Source organism: Sebastes fasciatus, chromosome 6 (genome assembly GCF_043250625.1).
Source record: "Sebastes fasciatus isolate fSebFas1 chromosome 6, fSebFas1.pri, whole genome shotgun sequence".
NCBI classification, from domain to species: Eukaryota; Metazoa; Chordata; class Actinopteri; order Perciformes; family Sebastidae; genus Sebastes; species Sebastes fasciatus.
The window spans coordinates 20,608,665-20,634,234 of record NC_133800.1 but is presented as its reverse complement, the minus strand read 5'-3'; the positions used below and the strand labels follow the sequence as shown (position 1 = coordinate 20,634,234).

The window sequence follows — 25,570 nt, the reverse complement described above, 5'->3', positions numbered from 1 at the left end:
CACAGACTACATGGTGTACAAATGACACGCCTAAAGCAAACGCGGCGTTCTTATTACACGCTTTTGCCTTGCGCATTATCGTGTCATTCACACGCCTTTTCGTGCAACCAGGTGCACACACACACACACACACACACACACACACACACACACACACACACACACACACACACACACACCTTCCACAACAGCCTTACCTATTATCAAAGCAGCTACAAGATCACCCTTTTCGGAAAGCATCCGAGATGGATGTTGATAAACGAAATGTACTATATCTATTGATTGGATCTACTGATTGGTTTTCTAGGCAGCGCAGCCTTGTGCCAACAGGTTTTAGATTTTCTCATTTGTAGCAGCGGGCCTCCAAACCTTCCTCACAACACCCTGGCTGTGTTTCTGTTGGGATCAGAATGCAAAGCTATTACACACTGGAGGGTTTGTCTCAATCACACCGAATGGCTATGAATTTTAAATGCGGGATTAGGGCCTACAGAGAAGCAGGCACATGGGAGAGACTCAGTCAGTTGAGTGCTAATTTGATTTTAATTTTTCTTTTTTTTACAAACAGCTCTGGCAACACATTGTTAGCAGGGAAGACACATTGCTCGTGCTTTAGTCCTTCAGCTGCTCCCCCAAATCAAACCACAGCAGGAACAAACACTCTCTCCAAAAGGAAATGTTTCGATCATAATGAACATCCTGTTTTCCATGTGAAAAAAAAAAGTAACTAACCGCTCATAGCGGGAGTCAATTTTTGGTCAGCCAGTCCAATACTGGGAAATTACATCATAACAGCGTTACATTTAATCCAAAACATTCATTTCAAAGCTCATTGTTTCCATTAGGGACATGAACTGAATTACCGTTCTGTTCTTGTGTATTTTTATTGGAGCTGGAACGCATTCCTGTCTCTTTTTTGTTTTTTCTGGAAATGCTCTGCTCTGCTCGGAAGTCATGTCGTCCACTTAAGTGATGATGAATCTTTGTCACCCTTGCTGTTGTTTCAGGTGGAGACATGGATGACTCATCTCCGTATGAACCTGTGGCGCCAAACCGACACCCTGACGCGTTCCGCCTGGCCTCCATCTCTTCAGGTATCACAGTTTTGATCTTAATGAAACACATATGAGTGTCAAAGTGATGTAAATATGTATCCTTTGGTTCCTTTGGGATAAAAAACAGAGGTCTCTAAATTGCCTGTCGATCTCTGGCAGTCCAGCAGTCAACTGTCCTGAATGAACTGGGTGCCTATCTGTCTTGTGACATACGACGGTTGTTGTGGGCCAGTGAGGTAAACCATATACTCTCAGTGTATTACCCAACATTTTTTCCCAGCTATTGATTTAGCTTTCAGTTTGATTTCCTATTTGGTTTACTAATTAAACAGCCCAACACTCATCAGGGGAGCTATAGCCTGCCGTTTAATTTACTGGTTATTACCGTCATGGTATTACAAATCAATGCAGATCTTATTATAAGACACTGCTACAATGGTTAATGCAGTGCAGGGAAGCAAGTTATACAATAGGTATGATGGGACACAGGGACGACGGCGCCTGTCCACTGCCAGAGCTACAGGCTACAGTCACTTGAAAATTCAATCGCTTTCTTTCATCCAGTTCTGACAGAAATTTCCGGAGGATGTTCTCTTCTATTTTTTTTTCTTATTTTTTTTGCCAAAAGCAATCTACAAACACAGAAGACAGCACATTTTCCTTTTCTTTTGGCTGATGTATCTCTCTTTGTTTTATAACTGGGAGGTACAAGAAAGACACGCTTTTTGTATAATCCCATTAGCTCGAAATCAGCAGTGTATCACTTGTTTTTGTAAATGCTCTTGTTTGATATATTGAAAGAAGGAGAGAGCACCAGAATAAATATGAAAACGTGCAGGCTTTGATTACTTTGGAGTTTTTGAGAAATGATGGCAAAGTGCCGTCCCAGATTTAAGTGCATATTCATCTAGAAAGCATTCGGAAAGCGTGTTCTTCCTCCAAAGCTGCAGAATCCTCAAAAAAAAATTTTATTTTAGTGGTAGAAAATGTTTAGATGTTGCATCTGGATTTGAGCATTTGATATTTTGCTAAATGTTTATAGTTATAAACACTCATACTGATTAATGATTAGTGGTTTTAGGGCTTTGTAAGAGTGAATAAAAGTTACTTATAGCTTGTTGCGTTACCTAGAGGTGAAATGCCATTATAGTTTGCAAAAATAATTCTGTGTTGATACAGTATGTGCACCCATCATTTAAATCATAGACTGTACTGTATATAAGAAGTGGACATAGTCACCGTGACGTCACCTATTGGGATGCAAATCGCATACTATTACTGGTGAAATATTACAATATGCAACGCTAGACATTACAACGGCATAAATATCCCACAATTCAATGCGGTGATGACGGTAACGTTCATAAGTGACGTTGACGGACAGCTCTTTAACATCAATAACGCTTCAATTTAATTGTAAGTATACGATTTCACTTTGCTAGGGGTAGTATACTGTATATTTTAAATTATTTGATTCTTACAAACCGTATTTTTGGTTACATGAGGTTGGCACGGGTTACCATGGTTACACGTCTCCAACCGGCAAGGAGGCTCTCAGGAAGTGACGACGTAAATTACCGCTCAGTGCGTCCAAAAAGATACATACTGCTGTTTATTCACACAAAAGTATGTTGAACGATAGTACACCTATTGGGTATGTAGGGCATAGTATGTGATTTCAGACGAGATTTTTATTCACCAAAAATATTACAATCAACGTTCATAAACTGAAAACACACTGTGAAAGGGTTAAAGTTGTAAGACGAAAACACGGACAACTCCCAGACCGGACAACGCCGTGGTAGCGACCTGTCAATCACAAGGTAGCCACGCCCTAAAGCATACTCTGCTTTATGGTCTATCTGACTCTAAATGGGACCATAATTTACTAAATGGAACATCATGCTGATTGAAACCATAAACTCATGTTTACAATGTTTACTGAGGTAATAAATCCAGTGAGAAATAGGGTCATTTTCTCATTGACTTCTATACAATCAGACTTTCTTTATTAGAAAGAATGTAAGTTTAATGCACTTCTGCATAGGCTTCACTTCTCAGACCCCGGAGGTTGCGCACTGCTTAAAATATAGCTGCATTTGCACCATGTGCTCAAGAAATATGGCCGTATATGTCAAATAGACCTTCAATAGGCTATCAGTTATAATAAAAAAGTATGCAATATCAAAAAACGAGAAACACATTTTCATCCTAATGTGTTATGAACCAAATTTGGTAAAGGCTGGATGACATTTGTGGTTGTAAAAGCACAACGATTTTTGAAATTTTGGAAAATCTGTGTAGGAGTAAAAACGTAAAGTTCTTTCTAAATGGGCATAACATTTAAAAAATGGGATTGATGTTTAGTAGTTTTGAGATGCCCTGTTAACTAACAATCAAGCAAAATGATAATCAAAGTACGGACACTTATCTTTAGTCAAGCAGTGTACGAGTACCAGTGCCCTGGTAAAACAGCAGTACAGTGTACCTAGACATATTAAGATACAACAAGGGACTCATTACTGCATCCATTTTGCTTTAGCTGTTTCCTCTATTCTCTCCAAGGTGAAATATCGGATTTGCTCTCGGAAATCTGTTTAGCCGCAAGCTTTCTCATTATTTATCATTTCTGGGGGCAGGGTAATTGATTGTGGCGCTGAGAGGAAACCACAGGCAAACGGATAAGTAATTACACACTTGTTTTATGAAAATAATTCTCATTTCGATTACCAAACCACACAAAAGTATTCGTAATCACGCCTATAAATGCTAAACTGCAAGGAGACCCGGGGAATATATGATATCTGGTTGGTTGATGAGGACAGGGGAATGTATACTCTCCAAGAGGAAAGGTAGGAAATTGAAAAATAATCTCTGCTCCTTTAAAAGTTTTTGTCTGGGAGGAAGATAAGGGACAGAAGTTGTGATAGAAATGAAAAAGAATTATATACTGCTGCATGCACTCACGCACTCTTGCCCTGAAGTTTAAATTAAACAGAACATATGGAGACTCGGTTTCTGCATTGCCCCAAGTGATACCTGCAAAACTATTTCACACAGGCTTCTCCTTCTAATGGGGCTGTGTAGTCTTAGCCGCTCGTTTTTGCATATCTTCAAACTGAAAATTAGCATGCACTGTACACACACAGACAAAAAGACAATGAGCACATTTAACCCTTTGGGGTCTGTCGCTTAAATAAGGGAAGTAGCTGCCCTTCAGTGATGACTATGGAGCCGAGGGTGGCTTCGTTAGAAAGACAGCGATGAATTCTGCTCCACCTGTCCTGGCTTTGCTGGCACTGTGCACCTGCATCAGCATGTTTCATCACCTCAGTGTTCAGCACAGTTGCATCCTCTCTAGCCTCTTTGCTGTGATGGCAGTGAGGCACAGTGGGGGGTCTGTCGTGCCACGCCTCTCCCCACTAAAGGATGAGGGTGATATCACTGTAGGTGTAGTTTGTGTTGTGACAAGGTGGATTGCCTTCAGTGTCACAAAAGACTGTCATTTTGCTTCAAGCACTGTCAATTTGCTAACTTTGAGAAGCAGCTCAATGCAGGGTGAATAAGACAACAAGGTTACCAGGTTGTATGAAAACTTCTTAAGACCTTTACACACCGGGGGCTTGACGGACAAACAACATGCAAATGCAGGCTGGTCTCATACACTGTTCATAGCTAAACCTATGACAATTAATGCACTGTAATCCGTGTATATCCCACAAAATCAATTTGTGTGCAATTAACGTAAACGGAGGTCGGTGTGGATGGGTGGGTCAAAAAATATCACTTAGGAGGCCGGCGTTCACGTCAACATTGATTTATTTGTCACGTAAGTTACGTGCTTAAGTAACGCCACTTCCAGAGTTATTTTAAGCTAAACTACAATCTTTTTCTAAACCTGAGTAGTTTTGTTGCCTAATCCTAACCAACTCGATCTTTTCCTAAACCTAACTAAGTCGTTTTGTTGCCTAATCCTAACCAACTCGATCTTTTTCTAAACCTGAGTAGTTTTGTTGCCTAATCCTAACCAACTCGATCTTTTCCTAAACCTAACTAAGTAGTTTTGTTGCCTAATCCTAACCAACTCGATCTTTTCCTGAACCTAACTAAGTCGTTTTGTTGCCTAATCCTAACCAAGACTATCTTTTCCTAAACGTAACTAAGAAGTTGTGTTGCCTAAACCTAAGGACGTTGTTTCCTGTGAAGACGGAAATTTATTTTGAAAAAACTGTATGCATGTAACGAGCGGAAATTGACTCCTGTTGCTGGACATTCGTAGGAAAACAAACGAATAAGGAGGAATAACTTTTTCGTAAGATATCATACGAACCGTTGTATCAGAATATGTTGTAAAATGCAAAATACTCACCAGTGAATATTATATTTTATTGTGAAAGGTAAGAACAGAAAGAGTGGATCTGGTCTGCACCGCCTTTGTCAAGGTTGAAAGGAGCAATAAAGTTTGCCGTCTTAGGTCGGACTACGGAGCCTCCGTGTTGTTGTTTCATAAATATAGGTGCAACTCAACCCGTTCTGTGCAACATGATTGGTTGATGCCTTTATCTGCGGTGCGAAAGCTCAGAAAAATGACCTCGTTCCAAAATGTTTTGCTTTTACAAAGCATAATATTCACGTTCTGTGTGAATATTAATTGTTATTTTTGTCTGTATTCATGACAAAAGCAACAGTTCGAAAAAATATATTGACGTGCAAAATAACCCATGGAAAAAACTCCCCCGGTGTGTAATCATGTTTCAGAGTGACAGGAAATGATGTATTCCAGAGAGAAGCCGATACGAGTGCAGCAGGTTTCCATATTAATGCTTTAAATGGACACACAGCCCAGGTGACACCTGATACCTGGCACAGTTAGGCTTCGCTATCAGCAGGAAGAATTTGTTCCCTATCCCATCCCAAGCAGTGCCGTGTCAGTTAGATTCTCCCACCTTTTGGCCCACTGTCACGAGGGTTGACGCTGCACACCTGCCCACCTTTCCACATCCTGCTTAAGCAGTCTGGATATTGCCGGGTGTTGCTGTGACCTGTGACTCTTAGTCGCTATGTCATGCTGTCAGTGTCAGGGCAGGGGGCTTGGTTATCTGATAGATGATGGAGATGATAGATGGAAAGAGGGTAAAGGTTATATAGGGGAGCAAGTGTGAATAGGACAATACTGAAAGCTGGCTGGAAGTGGAAGTGACCCTCGGTTACCGGAAAGTGGGAACGCTGTGAAAATGACTGGTGTTCTCTTTTGGGTTGACAGATCCAGTGTGCAGAGTATAATAACTAGTAATACTAAGCCTGAAATATGATGATGATGGCTACATGTTGTAAGTCTATAGCTCTCTTTTTGCAGCAAGTCACCCTCGTTAAAACTTAAAGCTGCAAAAATCACAGTCTGATTCCAGCAACATCCTGAAAGCACAATGTACTACCTAAGATTTATTGTCACTACGAACATACCTGTTATTCATCAGACATAAAGTGAGTGAGACGTGTAGAAACATGCAGAGAAAAATATGAGTGCAAATTACTTTATCATCATATTCCAATTAGATCACTTAGAAATCAGAGCCTGAAAGCTATAAATAGGATTCAGGTTTGCTCTTTGGTGTACACAACAATGGAATTTTTTGGAGAGAGAGTTACTGTAGAGGAAGTAATTGCAATATACTGTATTATGTTTACAGTACAATACAGTAACTATGTTCATATCATCTTTAGTTAAAGTAATTGTGTCTGATACTGTTCATATTGCCATGAAACTGATGCATTGGGGTCTCATCTGACCAAAAATACATCTTGAAATCGAGGACAGATAGTCCTCCTTCCTGTCTGCAACGTTGCAGGGTTGACAGATTGAGGCGAGGATGCTTGCCCCTCCAAATGAATTTCGAGATGAGAAGTGACCATGTTTTCATGTCAGCTTCCACTCAAATGCCCTGGATTAATTGTAGTGGAGTACAGGGAGGGGAAGACATCCACAGCTAGACATTTAAAGGAGTTCACCACTGGAATGTGAGATGGTATCGCGGAAGAGACAAGACATGAGTTGAGTGGAAGTAGTAATGACTTAGATCAGTTGATTTTGTATCCTGTAACTAAATTCTTCGAAAGTGTCCAAGACTATGGGAATGGAGGTAGGGGTATTATCATCAACATTTGGGTATCTTACTATGAGTATGAAAACGACCAATAAGTGCCACCGATCTGCTCCACAGAAACACAGATGGCACTATATGTAGTCTTAAATATAGCAGAAATTAAGATATTCAATAATACCACAAAAATATGCTTTTCAGTCACCGTAGAGACTAGACAGACGGAGAAAGATATTAGACAACGTTCCCCTTATCATCAGTGTCTGAGCTGTATGCAATGGGAGAAGTTTGCCTTCAGGGCTTTCTGCTAGAAATCTTAGATTTAGGCAACAATCCTACTTGGTTAGGTTTAGGAAAACATCATGGTCTGGGTTAAAATAAACCCTTTCTGGCAGAAAGCCCTGAAGGCAAACTTCTCCCATGTGCTACTACTATCACAATGAAAAAGCAAATTAAAGCATGTAAAAGACACTACACAGATGCTCTCTATTGAACCCAAGATGAGCAATAACAGTACTGTTTCTAACACGAGCAGCTCAGGAGAGTATTGTTTTATTTATTTATTTTTTACATTACTGTTTCCTGGAGTTGCCCTTTACCACCATTTTATCAACTTATCAGTATTTTCTTCTTGGTATTTACAACAGGACCAATCCAGAGCATCACGACTGGATCAGCTAATCATGTATTACGGATTGGATTTTTTTTTCCAGCAGTAATCTGGTCAAAGGAGAGCCACAAAAATGTACTTTAGCCTGCTCCTACATGTCCATAAAAACACCAAAGTATTATCAAGGATGAACTCCCTACAGTTGGTTGTCCAGCCCAAACCAAAACTCCACTTGCACCACTATTGCCTAACTAACTGGACTGTCTTCAGTGGAAAGCGTAGGTACACTTACAAGGGGCACATTTAGCCTTGCAAACCGAAATACACACGTATGTAACTTGAAAAATCTTCATCATCGAATGATGCCAAGTGAGTATTTCCCAGAGGAAATCTATTGATAATCAGCTCTCTACCCAAAACCCCTTGAGTTGCTGTAACAATTGAGTGCAATAAGTAATATTAATGCATATTTCCCCTGTTCTAATCAAATTGGACTAAACGCCAGTGGGAATCTAACAAAATCAGACAAAAAGATGAAGCATGGAGATGCCACAGGAAGGCACATTTGTCTTGTTTATAGTCCCACACCTGCCAATGACAGACACCTCCTCGCCCCACCAGCTTTAGTTAGTTGAGAAAATGAATCACATTTGGTGCCCGATGTGGTCCTGCTAGTTTGTGTGATGCATGCGGAAACCTTTTTTCTGCAACTCATTTTCTGTTTTGATTGATTCATTGTTTTTGGTCTATCAATGAAATATCAGAAAATAGTGAAAAATGCTCATCACAAAAGTGCAAGGTGATGTCTTCACATAGCTTGTTTTGTCTGACTAACGGTCCAAAAGTCAAAGATATTCACTAAGTGGTAAATAACAAAAAGCAGCAAATCTTCACATTTAACAAGCTGTAAAAATATATATTTTTTCCTTGCATGCAGAGCCACACTAGAGAGCTTTGGCCATGTTCATGGAACTAGAGATACAATGCATAACCGTTGTTTTCTTGGTTTCAAGGCAACGAGTCAATATCTCTCTTCCCAAATCAATAAGACATCATGTATGAAGGATGTGGGCGAGAATCCTTCCTCCACAATGCTACCTTATATCAAAGCCCAAATGAATTCCATATTACGTACAGCATGCAAAGATATCATTAACCGTAATTGTTAATATGCTCCACGCGAAATGCATTCTGTTCTCTTGACCCAGCGCTGAGCTAATTAACTTATTAGGAGCAGAGGGCAGCGTAGAAACCTGCATTCGGGGGTCCCTCCAGGAATTAAGTTTAACATCCCAGCTAGACCTTCAGCACTAAGCCTCTCACCTCTCAGCTCAGTGTGCCCACCATCCAATTAAATCCAGAAAGCTGTTTCTACAGCTGGGGAGGAAAAAAAGGACCAGTGCAACAGCCGTGCTCAGCATGCTGTTGAAATGTTTGACATTTTCACATTGTCCTCATAACAATTACCATTACTTAGGCAAACACTAGGATCTGTTTTTTTGCATGCAGCGTTTTTGGTTATTAGGGGTCTGAGAGTATATCTGTGCCCGTGTTTGCTTGTGCAAGATTGGTTTTGTGTATTCTTGTGATTGTGCCTGTGTGTCTTTATATATTACTTTGTTCGTATGCATTATTCTGTGTGCATTTTCTAATCAGTTTACCCTTAGTCCAGCCTTAAACAGTAGCTTGTCTCTCTGTGGGTCGGTAATGAGAGTTGTTGTTCGAAGCTCACTTAGCAGAGAACCTTTGTTAGAGTAAGCGTTTTTCTAATAAATTTGCATTAAACAAGAGGGAATAATCTGCAGAGCATGTTTGATGTTCCAGTTTGTACTTATTCCCTACGTGCACGGCGGTTACGTACAAGGAAGCAGATTATTGATACAGGTTCACCACACACACACACACACACATCCTGTTAGATTATTTCAATACATTATTGCCGGATGACGGTTGAAGGAGCTAAACAGCATGCATATTAAGACTGAGGGGGCCACCGAGGACGCTCAAGGCTTTGAATTTCACCAGAGGAAGCTCAACCGGAAGGCAGATGCTCATAAACAGCTCAAGTATTTAGAAGTGTGTTTACAATGATTTAAAATTCCTTTGGACACCCCTCGACCACCTCCGCACACACGCACACACGTATTTATTCTCACATACAAATATTTAGTCCTCTCTCTTCATTTCCATCTCCCTTCACACGCTCTCTCTCTCTCTCTCTCTCTCTCTCTCTCTCTCTATCTCTCTCTCTCTCTCTCTCTCTCATCTGCATGCTGGTTCATTTCTCAGCAATAATTTCATGCTCAGAGGTAAAATTCAGCTGATCCCAGAGACGAAAAAGACTTCATGAACTCCGCCGGTCTTCCTCTGATGACGTCTATACGTCTAACTTGCTCAGTGAGGCTCAGGGAGATGATTTTGAAGATCCAGTGCGCCCTCTTCCTCCCCTTTAGAAACCCCACAGCGACTCAGAGTACAGAGCTAATGACTGATGAGCCCTTTGACACGGAAATGCTTGACATGCTCCTCGGGGTCCGGACTAAACACTTCCCTAACAAGCTCTCGCACGCTCACCCAGGGCCGTATTAAATCCAAACTTTGGCACCTTTCCTAATTACTGAGAACGTACCCGGAGCCAGAAGCCTCTTCCTAACCTGGGCTGAACTCCCCTCTGCAGCGCAGTGTCCCTTGAGTATGGGATGGTATATGAAATGCAGAATTCAAATTAGGCTGACAGAGAGCAATTACTGGGGAAAGAAGACCCCTTACTCTTTGGGTAAAAAAAAAGCATCAAAATCCAGATACAGTGTACGTGAACGTTTTATCCACTTCATCTCATTCATACGTGCTCCGTCCGCCTCTCTCTTTCCCGTTATCATCCCTCCTTCTCTTTTCTCACCGGAGCACAGCTCTCGTGTAATTTTCTGTTTCTCTCCGTCTGTCTCCCTATAGGTGTCCCCTATCTCACATTTTACCTCTGCTTCGTTTCCCTCTCTTTCTTTCTCTCCCCCTGTGTGTGTTATATGTGCGGGAAGAATAGATGGTTATTTCCACTACATTGCCATCAGTGGGGTCTAATTTATGATACCCATAGAGTAAGAGCCCTATTAAAAGCCTATTTACAGTCAAGCGGCAGGATCACCAAAAGCAATGCGGTGCTTTAACTGTTGTTGACATCGACTAAACAGTTATGAGACCGCGTTTTTTTCCGAGGCAGTTGCGAGTAAACAACATAAGACCATTTGCAACTCTTTTTGTGGACTCCCGTTTTGTATTCCCCCAAATTAATACGTCGCATGGTGCTCCATAACATCTCTGTAAACATTCATATTAGTTTACTCTGCAGCCAACAGGTGCCAAGATATAATAGGAAAGAACATTATTTATGACTTTTCCTGTACTTAATGACACCGATGTTCCGTGTTTATTACATCCATTAATCAATCAATGCAGCCGCCCGCCCATCTATCTGTTCGTTCATTCAGTCAGCGCCTCGCTTGCTCATTAATGTATAGTACAAGAGCCAGCAAGGTAAGGTGATAGATACGTGTAAACTATTGTGATGCTATGAGCTGTTGATTGCGCCGCTGATGGGCTGGGTTAATTATTCTGAGCGAGAGGCTCTCCTGAATTAGGCTGGATTAATTGAAAGCTCTCCAGCATGTCTCTGTAAGTGGCCGTCCAATCTGTTAGTCCGCGTCCTCTCACTTCTATCTCTCTATCCGTCATGATCAGCTGCTGCAATCAACTGCTCAAGTCTCCTCTCCCCTCTTAAAGCTTTTTCCATTTTTATACGTCTCGTATCATTAGCTTATCAACCCCTTTCTCCTCGCATTATAGCAGAATATGTTTGCTGAAAACCTCCATTGTAATGCACTTGGAAAATCAATTATAACTCTGTAACACAATACCGCACATTTCCCCTCCCATCTCCACTCCTTCGCTTCCTTCCTCTTCCTCCGCGCGCTCTCGCCATCATCCTGTTTGTGTGTAAGCGCGTCAGAGCCATCAAGCGGGCTTTGTGTGTTATGTTCGCCCCAGGACATCTTTTTGGGTTGAGCACCAAATTCAATCTCAGCTCCCCAATCAGAGGTAGTAAAAACCGGTGCGTTCGCTGCAGCCTCAAAAGCGGCTTGGTCAGATAAATCTTAGTAGCTCATCCTTCTCCTATTTTCTTTTCATCCCGGACCCCCCCAGTGGCCCACATTAGAGCCTGCAGATGGCCAGGGGAGATTTAGGATCTGCAATCCATCAATGTAATATAGCCCGAACCGCTGGACACCAGCTCCGCTAACCTCGCCTCCAGCTGGACCGTACCGCCCCCGTTCAGGCCCCGCTTCAGCCAAGCTTGGCCCACTTTAGTCAAACTTTTGGCCCCGCTTCGGCCTCTTCGTGCCCTGCGCCAAAGTCGGCTCTTTTTTTCGATTCTCGTTGAACCAACAACAATCCTGCCTTCAAGGTTTGATGTTTGCTACTGTCGCAGAAAAAGTACATGATCTGAGCACAATTCTGCCAGCCTTTTCAGTCACTTACACTAACAAGACTGAGCTTGCTACGCTGCCAGACATCTGCTGTGGATCATTTATCTGCTCCCCTCAGAGAGTGCAAGGATAAACAAGTTTCAATTGATGATACAATGATGTCTTATTCTAATAGGAGTCATGAAAGTTAATGCTCTTTTTATTCGAACAAAGAGGGAAAGGTTCTCTCCGGTGGCCTGCGACGAAACATTGTAACTATTGTAAACACCTACATGTGTTGAACTCAGGACGTGTCTCTTAAGACCATCTGTTTATCAGAGCCTCCTACATTTAACCTCCTTGCGACATCAAAATGAAAGCCTTGGTTAACGGAGGAGTTTAAGTGTGCTTTTGTCTCTCTGTGATGAATCCCCGATATTCTTCTTCTGCTATTCTTCAGCGGGCGGCATCGAGTTTTGTTTTATCTGACGTGATGTGAAACCACAAAATCATTAATTTTGGGGTTTTTCCTTATTTTTTATCCCCCCCGTTGTGATGTGATGCGTTCTACGTATCCCCATTTCTAGGATTGATAACGTGAGATGCACCACTCGGAAACAACACAACATCTCCGGCACACCCCTCTAAAATAAATGGTCTTCTTCCTGCTCCCGGCTGTCTGATAGACGCAGAGTGAGATTGGTTCTGTTGAATAAGAGATGAATCTCTCTGGGTGTCACCATGCCGCTACGACCTCTGAAATATCATTATCTACAGGGGAGGGAGGTTAACTTCTCTAATATAGCCAGAATACAAGAGAGGGACGCCACAAGTGAACATGATCCTGCTTTATTAGCGGTATATCTCAGGAAAAAGTGTGTTTTTTTTTTACTGCGACTATGGTATATGCTGTATCTCAGAACACCTAATGACATAATCTGTTTTCCACAAATATGATGTGCAGCCTGAGGCGTAATTGCAATGTTTCAGTTTGTGATTACACTGGAAAAAAACAATGAGGGAACTTAATCTTGTACTTGAACCATCCAATAAGTGGATCATACAGCACAGCGTAGTGTGGAGTCTTTGCCAAGTCCTTGAGCTTCGCATGTTTCGGGCAGATGTTACAGTATTTAGTGTTGCTCATCAATAAGCATTCTTGTCAATATTTTCCCAAGGACTCCTGTTTGTTTTACATCAGTTCCTTTAAAATATATTGTTTGCTTATCTTGTTTTACTTACATTATAAGTATAGCAAAAACATCAGAATAAGATTATGTATAATAAGTATTATGTGTAACATCGAGGCAACTTGCTACAACAACTTTATAATGTACTAATATTATAATCACATCATAATATTACCTGGAAATGAATAATTCATCAACATCCAATTTGGAATCATTGCTTAATTCATTCATATTTCACTCAAGGTCTGAAACCGACTGAATCAATAATTCAGTTAGAGTAGATGTGGGCTATCTGCAGGCATCCCTCCAGTGGCTCAATGTTGGATGATACTGAAGAGTCTCCTTCAGCGCTCAAGTCAAACATTTGCAATGGACTCCCCGACGGGTAGAGACGCAGGGATTATTGTTTTATTTGTTGATCGTACTTTGCAGCTGAGCCGACTGTAATGATGATGTTGAGTTAGAGGATCAATGGGAAGATTTGTATTTAACTGTTGTGATTGTGTTTGATCCAGGTTGTGTTTGTTTAAATACTACAAATCACAAAAAAAGATAGCATTGTAAATTCAAACGACTCATCCCTCTGGAAATACATGTCTGGCATCTCTTTTTCCCTTTAGCTGAACCCGATTTGACTGTTATCAGGCCATTAAATAGGCGTTATCGATTGCTATAAGTACCATAGATGTGGGTCAGTAGGGGCCTACTACTGTACGACTACTACGTTGTAAATGTGAAAGCGAAAATTAAAAGCAACACTTTCTAACACGTTGTAAAACTGAATGAAACTTTACCTTTTGAATGAAAACAAAATAGCTTCTTTAAGTTTAGGCAACAAAACCATTAGTTAAGTTTAGGGAAAAACATCATGTTTTGGCTTAAAATAACTATGCTTCAAAAGTGAAAGTAAAATTTGACGATTGTGAACACAAAGACAGCTATACGTTGTTTGTTTCACACGGAATGCAAACCCCAGTATCCCAAGTGAAAGTCCTGTGTTTTCAGTCCCATCCATCGCCCACGACCTCCATCCCATGTGGAGTGATTACTATTAACTATTAATTACTACGGTCACTAGAGGTCGCTGTCGTCTTCTTTGATACCTTCTTTTGGTGATCGACCATGTGAATAGATGATAAAACCTAATATTGCGTGTAGCAGGGCCCTACTGACCCACATCTACGGGGCTTATAACCGATAACCACCTATAATGGTCTGAGTCTAATCGGCTAGTTCACTAAAGTCACTGAGTTTTCTCTGTTCTTTGTATCCTCTGTCACAGGGATGCTCGTTGTGGCCCCGAAAGGTTTCCACTGTCTTGACGCCGAGAGAAACTGCAACCCTTGTCTTGACGCGGCTAAAGCCTGCAACCTCAACAGCAGCTGCAAGAGGCAACGCTCCGCCTACATCGCTACCTGCAGCAAGGAGGACCCCAACAAGGGCGAAACCTGCAGCAAGAAGCGCTGCCACAAAGCACTGAGGTTGTTCCTGGACCGCGTGCCACCCGAGTTCAGCCACCGGCTGCTCTTCTGCCCCTGCCAGAGCGAGGGCTGCGCCGAACGACGCAGGCAGACAATCGTACCTGATTGCTCCTATAAAGATAAGGAGAAACCCAACTGTCTGGAGCTACGGAGGGTCTGCCGCCAGGACTCTCTCTGCAGGTAAAAGAATGGGAAATGGTGGGGTGGGAGGAGGTTTCTAAAGGGCAAAGGAAGAGTGTCCTGTACTGTATGTGAGTAGTGAGACGGGTGGCAGGGAAGACATTTATTTATGTGCATCCATGTCTCTGTTTTTGTTTTGTTGGTTTGAGGGACAGATTTTAGTGCTGTGCATCCGAGACGAGCTACGGCCAAACACATCTGAAGATTCATTAGTATCTTATATTCATGGAAAATAAGAAAAAGACGGCAATTTCCTGCCTCCCATGGCATCCTGAAGTTGTATATTTCTCTGCTGTAACTTTGCCAGTGAAGTAATTAGACTTTCATGGAGGCTGTGGCTATTAGAGGCAGGATGAAGATGTGAGGCTAAGTTGAAGGGACAACGCTCAATTAAGCTGAACAAAACATTAGTGGATCACGTTGGCTGCACAGGGGCCTCTATTGGATTCAAGCGGCCGGATTCAATTCACACCTACCCAGCCGTGACATGTTTCCTTGTGTTAGTGCTGCCGAGAGCAGGTGAAACACAGCGGTTGTACTATCAGCCCAAATCAGCTGTCAAGATCTTAATACCCCCCCAGAACCATGTGCTGTGCCCGGCCATCAACAGGCTACACATCCAGCCGGCTAGAGGAGATATGCTCTGCCTTCATTAGTCTAACAACATAAAAAAAATGTGGGACATTTGAATAATTCTAAGCATTTAAAAGCTCATTTGTGAGCCTAATGGAGTTCGACCAAGTGTTAGACCCTTGAAAGCTCGCTACTAAAAATAATACTCACGGGTGCGAGAATTATGAGACGGGGGAAACTTTTGTCTACTTTTGTATGTGCCAGTGTGACAGATGATTAGGCAGATGATACAATTCAGTGACGGGTCTTGACACAGGTCTTATGACAGGTTCGGAATAAATTTGGTTACATCTTTGAGACAGACACAACAACTAGGGCTGTCAATCCATTAAAATATTTAATTGCGACAAATGGAATGATTGTCCATAGTTAATCGCGATTAATGGCAAATTAATGGCAAATTAATCACACATATCTGTTCAAAATGTACCTTAAAGGGAGATTTGTCAAGTATTTAATACTCTTATCAACATGGGAGTGGGCAAATATGCTGCTTTATACAATTGTATGTATATATCTATTATTGGAAATCAACATAACACAAAACAATGACAAATATTGTTCAGAAACCCTCACAGGTACTGCATTTAGCATAAAAAATATGCTCAAATCATAACATGGCAACCTCAAGCCCAACTTCAACAACAGCTGTCAGTGTGCTGACTTGACTATGACTTGCCCAAAACTGCATGTCATTATCATTGAGGTCAGACGCCAAGTGACCCCTTTGAAAATGGCAGGTTTTCCTTGCCAAAATTAAGCGCAAGTTTGGAGCGTTATTTATCCTTCTTCTCGACAAGCTAGTATGACATGGTTGGCACCAATGGATTCGTTAGATATTCTAGTTTCATATGATGCCAGTATCTTCTATTTAGCTTTCAAACCTGAGCCCGCCACAACCTCCGAAAGATTGATTGTGTTAATACGTTGAAGAAATTAGTGACGTTAAAACTAATTTGCGTTAACGCGTTATTATCACGTTAACTTTGACAGCCCTAACAACAACACAACAAACTTTACAGATTCAAACGGTTTATCAACTCTGAGATGAATAATATGTTGCACAATATGAATAATAGTGATAAAAAGCACTGTGCAAAAACATTTTATATCACTTTTGTATTACTTGTTTTTCTCTCTGTCTTTTGGATAACTAGCCTGAATCATTTGTAAGAAGTAAGAATGATTTACAGTCACATGAAATTCAAATTATACTTGCTAACCAGGCACAATGATTCCTTGTGAGAAGTATATCTGTGGTGCGTCACATTCATCCTGTTTCTATAGAGGTTAGCAGCCTTCGAGGCCGAGCGTTAATGACGAAAACCCAATTCCTCTCCACCAACACTAAATCCAGCAGCCGCGCTGCTAAAGTAGGGAAACTCTATCGCCTCCTCTCCGATTTATGATTGTCTTGATAATTACCTGCTTGCCTGCATTGTGTAATCTGTTTTCAGGCTGAGTTGCTTTCTTTGACCTTTAGGCCCTCGGGTGTCTGCTGTGCACCTCCTCATTGAGAAAGATGAAATAGAACGTTAAAGCTCATTATCTGTGGCTGGGTAAATGCCCCACTGAGGTCAACCGCTCGATGAGCGTGCGCACGCTCATACAGTGCGAACGCACGCTGGCCTGCGCATCAGCAGACCAACAACCATTCAGCAGTCACACACACACACAACCACACACTCATACACAGCCACGTTGAGCTGGGACGTGACTCTAATAATCGGCTGTTTGGGTGGCGCATCCTCCCGCAGTGAATAAGTGCTGCCATGCAAGAGAATGACACTACGATTCAATTAAAGTGAGATGTCGTTGGTCAGCGCTGGGCTGACAGTGTTCTCTGATTGGTGATTTTTATCCTGCCTTGAGGTGTCCACAGTGACCAGCATCCTGTGAGATATTCTTAACGTGTCCTCTGTCTGCCTTCATGTCCTCTATCTGTTAATGTCAGGCCTCATCACACCTTGGAAAACACTGAATTTTATTCCATCTGATAATTTATCGAGATATTGTGCTAAGCAACACGTTGCGTTCTTAATTTGTTCTGCACCTTCAGTATGTTGCACAAGCAAATTGAATTTAAAACGTGTTTGTCATGCTAATGGAAACAAAGTCCACAGATTAGAGTTTGTTTTTTGTGCAACCTCGGTGATAAACGCAATTGAACCACTCTAGAAAGAGCCCTCCTAAAACTTTCCCAACACAGAAGTCACAGCACAGTCAAGTACAACAGCAGAGGAAACTTTCCTTGGCTCCCTTTTCCCCTCTCTGAGATGTGTTGATAAAAGCAGGGGGAAGATCATTCAACGACAGGCCTGTCTCCCCCGGGGACGCCTGTCTGACTCCAAACGGGGGCTACACAGCTATAGCCCAAGCCTATTTCATTTTAACACAAGGGACTGATGGAGAGAGGAGGAGGGACTGGGCGGAGGAAGAGAGGGAAGGATAGATAATGAGACAGAGAGAGAGAGAGAGAGAGGGTGGGAGGAGAGGGTCGTAGAATCGATCCGGGCTGTAAAGCTACTGCAGCGGGTTGGAGGTCAGTGGATTGGTCACACAGCTATGGATCTCTGCAGCAGGCTCTGCGGGCCATCTCAAAGACGAGCTTAGCAACCCGCAACACACTCTCATGAAGAACGGGTCACGGCTCAAAACACACCCATGTCGAAATGGATTTAAAAATGTATATTCTACCTATTTTATTATTTATTTTAGACCTTGAAAGGCCAGCAGGTCCTTGCTTTACACCAGGAAAAACGCCTTGAGATACTTTCTTTTTTGGAGTTTTACCTTGAGCACATTGGATGCCAGATTGGCTTTGATTTCACCTTTGGAGACTGTTCAGATTGTTCCAGGTGGAGCCCAGAGCTCAAATAAACAGAAAATAAATATTTGAAAGGATTTCAAATATATAATTTTGGCTTGGGCTTGGATGGCATATTGCACTGGATGATTTCATTCTCTGCCTGGTCTCTGTAGAGGCAATTGTTGACACACTCTGGAGATCTAGGGACTATAGATGGACGGAGAACAAGCATTAAATGGAGCAGCTCTTATTTCTTACACCTGGTTGTACTTCTGCTGCAGTTATTACGTTATTTCCTTCCATAATCCCAGACAAATAGAGAGAAAAAACAGACATACAACAGACAATAAACCTGTGTTTGTTACCGTCCTGCTATTTTCATCACTTCCTCTCCTCTCAGCTTCTCCTCTCTTATGTTCTCACCATCCTTCCAATGGATCCAACATCTATTCATTTGGGACTGCAGAGTCCACGGAGTGACAATAGGGCTATATTTGGATGTGCTGTTTTGGGGTAGTGAGCATATGTGTGTGTGTGTGTGTGCATGCATGTATGCAAGCAGATAAACTCCCTATCCATTTCCATGTCAGCTTACGCTAACGCCAGCCCAATGAAGCCTAACCCAAAGAACATTGAGTTGTATATGTGTACCGTATTGATTGTCTGAGGATCAATGCCACACTTCTATCTTTGATTAATATCCCCTGGTCTCCAGGCTCACTGGGTGCTCTTTGATTGAGTTCTTTGGCCACTGGTTATCAAAGTGGGGAGCTGAAAGACAATCGATCACTGTACAGGTAACCTGACCCAGTTTGGGAGATGCTCAATCTGTACCGGGCTGCCTTTGCTCACAGAAAACTCACAGGGTACTCCGCACATGCACACGCACACACACACACACTGCCCTAAATCAACACTCTGCTCTGTTGTATCTGACAACTCAAGCCTCCACCTAGGGGGAACAGTGTAGGGAGACTGACTGGCCCAGATGGCATTACTCTGTAGCTTCTGAGACGAAGCTGAAAGGAATAAGGATTGTTGTTGCACTTTTATCATCAGTTTCTCTCTCTCTCTCACATTCACTCACACACAAACACACTTTTGTGCTCTTGTATTTGTGTGAGGACCCTCAGCGGCCACTCACCCTACGCTAACCTCGCGTTCACACATGATGCCAGTTCTCTATGATGTACTGTAACTTTAAAGAGCAACCAAGACTTGGAAAATAAATAGGAAATTAATCAAGATATGAGTGCATAATTGGAGCTGGGTATGTAAATTACACGCTCAACACAAATATGCCTGAAGCTATAGACTCATGAGGAAAAAAGACCCTTAAAGGTGCTAAAGTCGAAATTCAGAGCAGATCTTTGATTAAGAGATTGCCTCCACACGGCTTTCAACATGGCGATGGTTGAGCCGGTGGCTTGTAGTCAGAGACAGGCAGTATCCGAAACTGCATACTATACTAGTAGTACATACTGATTTGATGATCTGCATATGTAGTATGCAGTATGCAAATAAAAGCTAAATCAACAGCATACCAAAAATACCCGGATGTCGTACTGATTTGGAAAAAATCTCCAGTATGCATCGGACCAGTCTACCTCGCCTACTGTATCCCACAATGCAAAGGAACGGTACAGGCTATGGTCACAACAACAGTGGCCAAAAACTGCATGTTTTTTTTACATGTTTCGTAGCTATTTCGTCACTAAATTCACTTCTGAAAATGCCTACCTCGCCAGCCGGGCAGTCAGGCTCACAGATCTCGCTATGAGCTGGCTGGACCACACCCACTTAGGAGACAGGAAGAGTGTACCATTTCAAACCACTGGCAGAGCCTGGTCATGCGTCATCTTTGTTTTTGAAGCAGTATTGCGTGAAGCAGATTAAATAATCAATCAATAATGAATATCAAAATATGTATCTATAATTAATAGCTCAAAATTGTGAATCATAAACCCATGAATTGTCGTAAAAGGTTAAGGAGAGTGATGGCATTTCAAATAGGCGCCACCCAATTTTGTAAAAATGGAAAACTTCCAAATTTGATATTAATCAAATGAGTCTAGTAATCTCGGGGATGCTATGGAGTTCTTGGGCATAGTGTACAGTGATGTACAAATTGTTTTATAAAGGCCTACACACAAATCATATAACCAAGGTCTTTATAAAATGAAATGTTTATTTAACTACCTACATAACTAAACCACCGACAGAAGATAAGTGGATAAATGATGAAACAAAAGGAATAAAAGGAATAGGATACATGAGCAATGAACACAACAATGAACATTTCTGAATAGAAATGAATCAAGTGTGACCAGGTCAATCCAGCCATTGATATCTACCAATTAAATGTGTTGTTTGATGTCATATTCATTCTAAATTTAGGGGTAATCTAATTTAGGTCTGATGAATTTCTCTCTTAGTCTTGTCTGTTTAGTAGACTAACATCAAACTCTTTCACATCTGAGAATATATTTATATCACCTAGCATTTCCTGATGGGCAGATAGGAGGTTGTGCTGTATAGAGTGGCTGCAGGTTCTTTCTGGACCTCGACATTTTGGTTCTATTGGATCCCACGGGACTTGGCTTGAGTTGTTTCTCTCCAATGAGCTTTTCTGGCTCCCTTGGCGCTCTCGGACATCTCCGGATACTGTCGGCTGACACGTGGAGCTTCAGCGTGAACCGTGTTCTCCGTCTCCATCTCTCTCTTTCTCTGTTGTGGCGACAAGTCGCTTAATCATATCTTCGCTCCTCGTAGCTGGAGGGAGGCCACTTGGCATCTTTGCCAGTTCAGAATATCTTTCATTTAAAGTCTTTCTTTAAAAGTCTCTTTTTTCTTTATAGTTGCTGGAACAGTCTTCAGCAAATTGGTGTATGCAGTGGGGCTGCAGGCGCAGGTTGGGATTCAGGAACCAAGCAGCAGGAGAGCAGAGCAGAGAGAAGGATGATATGGCGTGCAGAGTCCAAAGGTCTTTAGTGGTAGACTGAGCAGGTTAGAACCCAGGTAGAAGAGGTTTCTTCAAGTTCTCTTTTCGGGTCGGCTGCCGCTCTCCGCATCGTAGTGAGGTGTTGGACCCACAGTGGGCATCCGGATGGGTGAGCAGCATGGATGTATAAAGAGAACTGGACACAGCGTTGCAAGCGGGCTCCCGTTCATTCCTATGAGAGTTGCTCAGTGGTGCATGAAGCCAAAATGGCTCGACTGCCGAGTGACAAAGTACCCGGATCATCTGGCGCACTTCCGCATCCTTTGGGCCATAGAGCAGGCACAGCAGCGTTTTTTTTTTACCTCCGCCACCCAGCCCTCGCTCCAGCTGAGGTCTCCGTCTCATTCACATGAACGGTGGAAGGGAAATAACTCTGGGTTAGGCTATTAGTGCATTTCACAACTTTTAGGACCTAATTATTTAGGGCTATGGGCGTAGTTCTGATGTCGGACTCTGGCGGACCGTTTTTGTGTCAAATCATTGATTTCTTAAGTAAGTAGCCGTGTAATAAGCGGGATAATGTACAGCTAGTGGGTCATTGTAGTGAAATAAACCCCTTCAGGATGGGGACGCTTCACGTCGTGGTGCTACTTCACCCTGTTTGGGTTCATTTCACAACAATGATGGGCTCGCTGTACATTATCCCTTACTTAGTGACCTAGAGAGGTCAGGTAAACAGTTTCGGGAAGAAGTTTCAAGAATTTAATATAATTTCATTATCATTTTCATGTTTCTATATTCTTTATCTTTCGATCATCATCATCATCATCATCATCATTGAATTCAGCATCTTTAAAATCTGTAAGTGTAAGCAAGGAATTAACCATCACAACTACCTAAACAATTACCTCAAACATGGATTAATTATTGTTATTTTATAATTATTGCTCTTTCGTGCAGCAGAGCCCATTTCACATTACCCAGCCTGCGTAGTGAAAGCAGCAAGTTAGCAGAGCAGCAGCAAATTCAGTCATCCGTCAGTGTCTACACAGGATGCATTCAGGCACAGTATTGTGTAAACAGCTGTATTGATTAAAATAGAAGCGTATCTCTTCTGACAGACGCGTGAGATGGACGACTGAAAAATGGGGCTGAAACGCCTCCTATGTAGACAAGCCTTTACACATAGTCATTTAATCCATTATTAATATAATAGCATTGAGATCATGTCCTCACTCTCAAGGTCTCGAAATGGTCCTCACAGTGACAGAAGTATAAAAGCATACCAACAGATTTCTCTTTCTTAAGCTACCTTAAAAAGTCTGTGCTCAAGTTAAAACTCTGGACCGTTTCCATCTCCCTGGTTACAATACAAGTTATCAGAGTGAAGTGTCTCTTCTTCAAAGCTGTGGTTTTGCAAGCAAAGCATGTGTCAATTGGTGACCTTTTCCTCATACATAGTACAGTTTGCTGCAGTGTGTGGCTTTAATCAGGCCTTATAGCTTCAGTGGAGACGTGCTCAGCTTGCCGGTTACACATGAGAGCGGCAAACGGGGTTAGAGGAAAGTAAGAGAGAGAGAGAGGAAGACAAGTGGTGAGAGGGATGACACATGAGCTGGAAAGAAAGAGTTGTGCATTTAATTCCAATACATGGATTACGCTACGGCCATTTACTTTCCTAACCGTAATCTCTAAGGGAACATGGTATAGCGGAAAACTACAGTCATTACTGACTAGGCCTCATGCTTTCCTTCACAATCTCTTCCGCCGACGCTACTGTATCTATTATTAATGCAAACATTATCAATAAGACTTCAGCCTTATCTACAGCATGGTTGATGTGTGGCTTTGAATTTGTCAATTAGGACCTGCTCTTTCACTCGTCATCGTTCTTACTATGAATTTCTCCTAAAGAGTCTCACTGTATAGCTTTCTTTAAACTCTTCCCAAAGAATCGTTTGATATTTGACTAACAGCTATTTAATTACTGGCAGTAACCGTTCTGCAGCGTACCGCTAACTCTGTCACTGCTTCAGGGGCAGTTCATCCATTTGTTTGACATGTCAGTGGGACGGCTGTTTGCCTTATTCAGAGAGTATTTAGGGAGTTCAGATAACCTTGAATAATCTACTCGCCCCTATACCAAACAGACGGCACTGGGTTTTGTGTGTGGTGCACGCTTGATTTAGCATTCGTCCCAATGACATAACATTCAGTAGGGGGTTGTAAGGCATCTGCAGCGGGTGGTGTGTAGACAGTAAAGCAAGAGAAAGTAAAATAAACACTGACTTGCAATTTTCTGGTCACCAAACAAGGAACATTGCAATCATGCATAAGTAAGTGTTTCAAAATAAAACATAAAGTGGGTTAATTAAATGAAAATGCAAGTTGAGTTTGTTTTGGTATTTCTTTCTTTGGATTTTCTGCTTAAGAATGCAGCGGAGATTATGTCACTAGACAGTTTTTGTTGGTTTCAATTCTCTGCTGAGTAAGGGGGCGAAAGGTTGTGTCATGTGGACAGCGAAGCTAAACTGCCTTGTGTTTTGACTGAATGCCATCTGTCCACATTGCCCTTTTAGAGTATCGACTGGGAATCCCAATGAGTACAGTGCTGCCAAAAGAGGCAGGCCTCTGTCTAGGCACATTGAAGAGAAAATAGCTGGGGGTAAAATGGACAATCAACTCTGACCAGAGCAACAAAGAGACTGTCTCTGGGTCACCAGCAGACATGGGAAAGCAGGAGCAGAACGCCACTGTAGGCGACCAAATTATAAGAGTGTCTTTTAGCGGAAAGAAAAAAAATAACTGCCGTGTGTTTTGCCCCTTTTAATCAAAATATATTCATAGCACTCCGCTCACAAGGTCAGCTCTGTATTGTTAGGCTTTTCACAATAATTGTTATGATGTCATTAACTGTGCTGCACAATGCAGAACATTCTTGAGTGTCAAAGGAGAGTTATAGACAAATCCCAGCTCTGCCAAGACGAAGTGTTTGCTTTGGCATTTAACATCAAGTGACAAAAGGACACACAAGGCTGTTTAGTCCTATTGATTGGACCAGGGTCAAATATCCCTCGCCGTGAGTTCGCACATGAGCACTTAAGGCTGCAATGACAATCAGTTTATACGACGGTGACAACAGGGCATTAATGGGAGAGGAGAGGAGAGGAGAGGAGAGGAGAGATAAGGTCGGAGGAACGCAACGGAGGAGAAGAGAGGGGAGGGGACATAGAGAAACATCTTTTGTTTCCCTCATTTGCTTCATGTAACTGCTATTATGTTGGCAGCCACTGTGTCATGGTTATTGTTATGCTTTCTGTAGACGAGTGAGAGATACGGTTTCTAAAAGCCTCTCTAGGCTGAAGACTGGGGGAAGTGATAAGAGTGAAGAGCCGTAACATTTAACAGAAATTATCATCCGTGGAAGAACTCATATTTGTGGAAAGAGCACAGAGGGGAAGTCTCTATAAAGCAGATAGGACTCTCGATAGACTGTTGTTTCTAATGTAGAAAGGAAGCTATTAGACACTTTGGAGTCTGATAACTGTTTTTCCTCCCGCCCCTCCTCCTTCACAAGGAAATGGTTTCCAAGACTGACACTCATCTGATTTGAGTCACATTGTTTGTCACGGGCATCAAGTGATAGGAATAAGAATCCATATAAAAAGCCATTAGTTTTCTATTACTGCCAAGCTGGATGGACAGGCACTCAGCGCTCAGCCGAATCACTGTGTTTAAAGTGTCAGGTTGGCTGAAAGAAGTCTACCTCTGTGGGGGCTCCCCTGCCACTTCCCTGGGGGGCTGAGTGGCTGAAATGACCATAAAACTCTGTTGAGCTAGACAGCCTGTAATTTCAGCAGCGAGTGGCGCTTCGCCGAGGTATAATGGAAAGCCCGTGGAAGCCATGAAATGTGCTGAATCCCGGTGTTGGAACACCATTGTCTGAACACTCAGGACACCTCTAAACTTTAAATTACTGTTTTTAAGCCATCATTGTCTGAAAGAGCTCGGCATCTAAAAAGAAACACAGCGCCTGTTCGGTTTCTTTAATCTTCCCGTGGTCTTTGCTTTTCCTACAAAAAAAAATCGGACGCTCACATTCTTTGTTAG

General features: G+C 42.2%; 1 protein-coding gene across 1 annotated transcript in view; it reads left to right on the top strand.

The window, feature by feature from the left end:
- Positions 1 to 25,570, top strand: part of LOC141769331 (GDNF family receptor alpha-2-like) — a 53,298-nt gene that overhangs the window by 13,515 nt on the left and 14,213 nt on the right. Inside the window, exons 3-4 of the mRNA XM_074638293.1 lie at positions 1,008 to 1,094; positions 14,699 to 15,077. Of these exons, the coding sequence (XP_074494394.1) occupies positions 1,008 to 1,094; positions 14,699 to 15,077 (466 nt within the window). The remainder of the gene's footprint in view (positions 1 to 1,007; positions 1,095 to 14,698; positions 15,078 to 25,570) is intronic.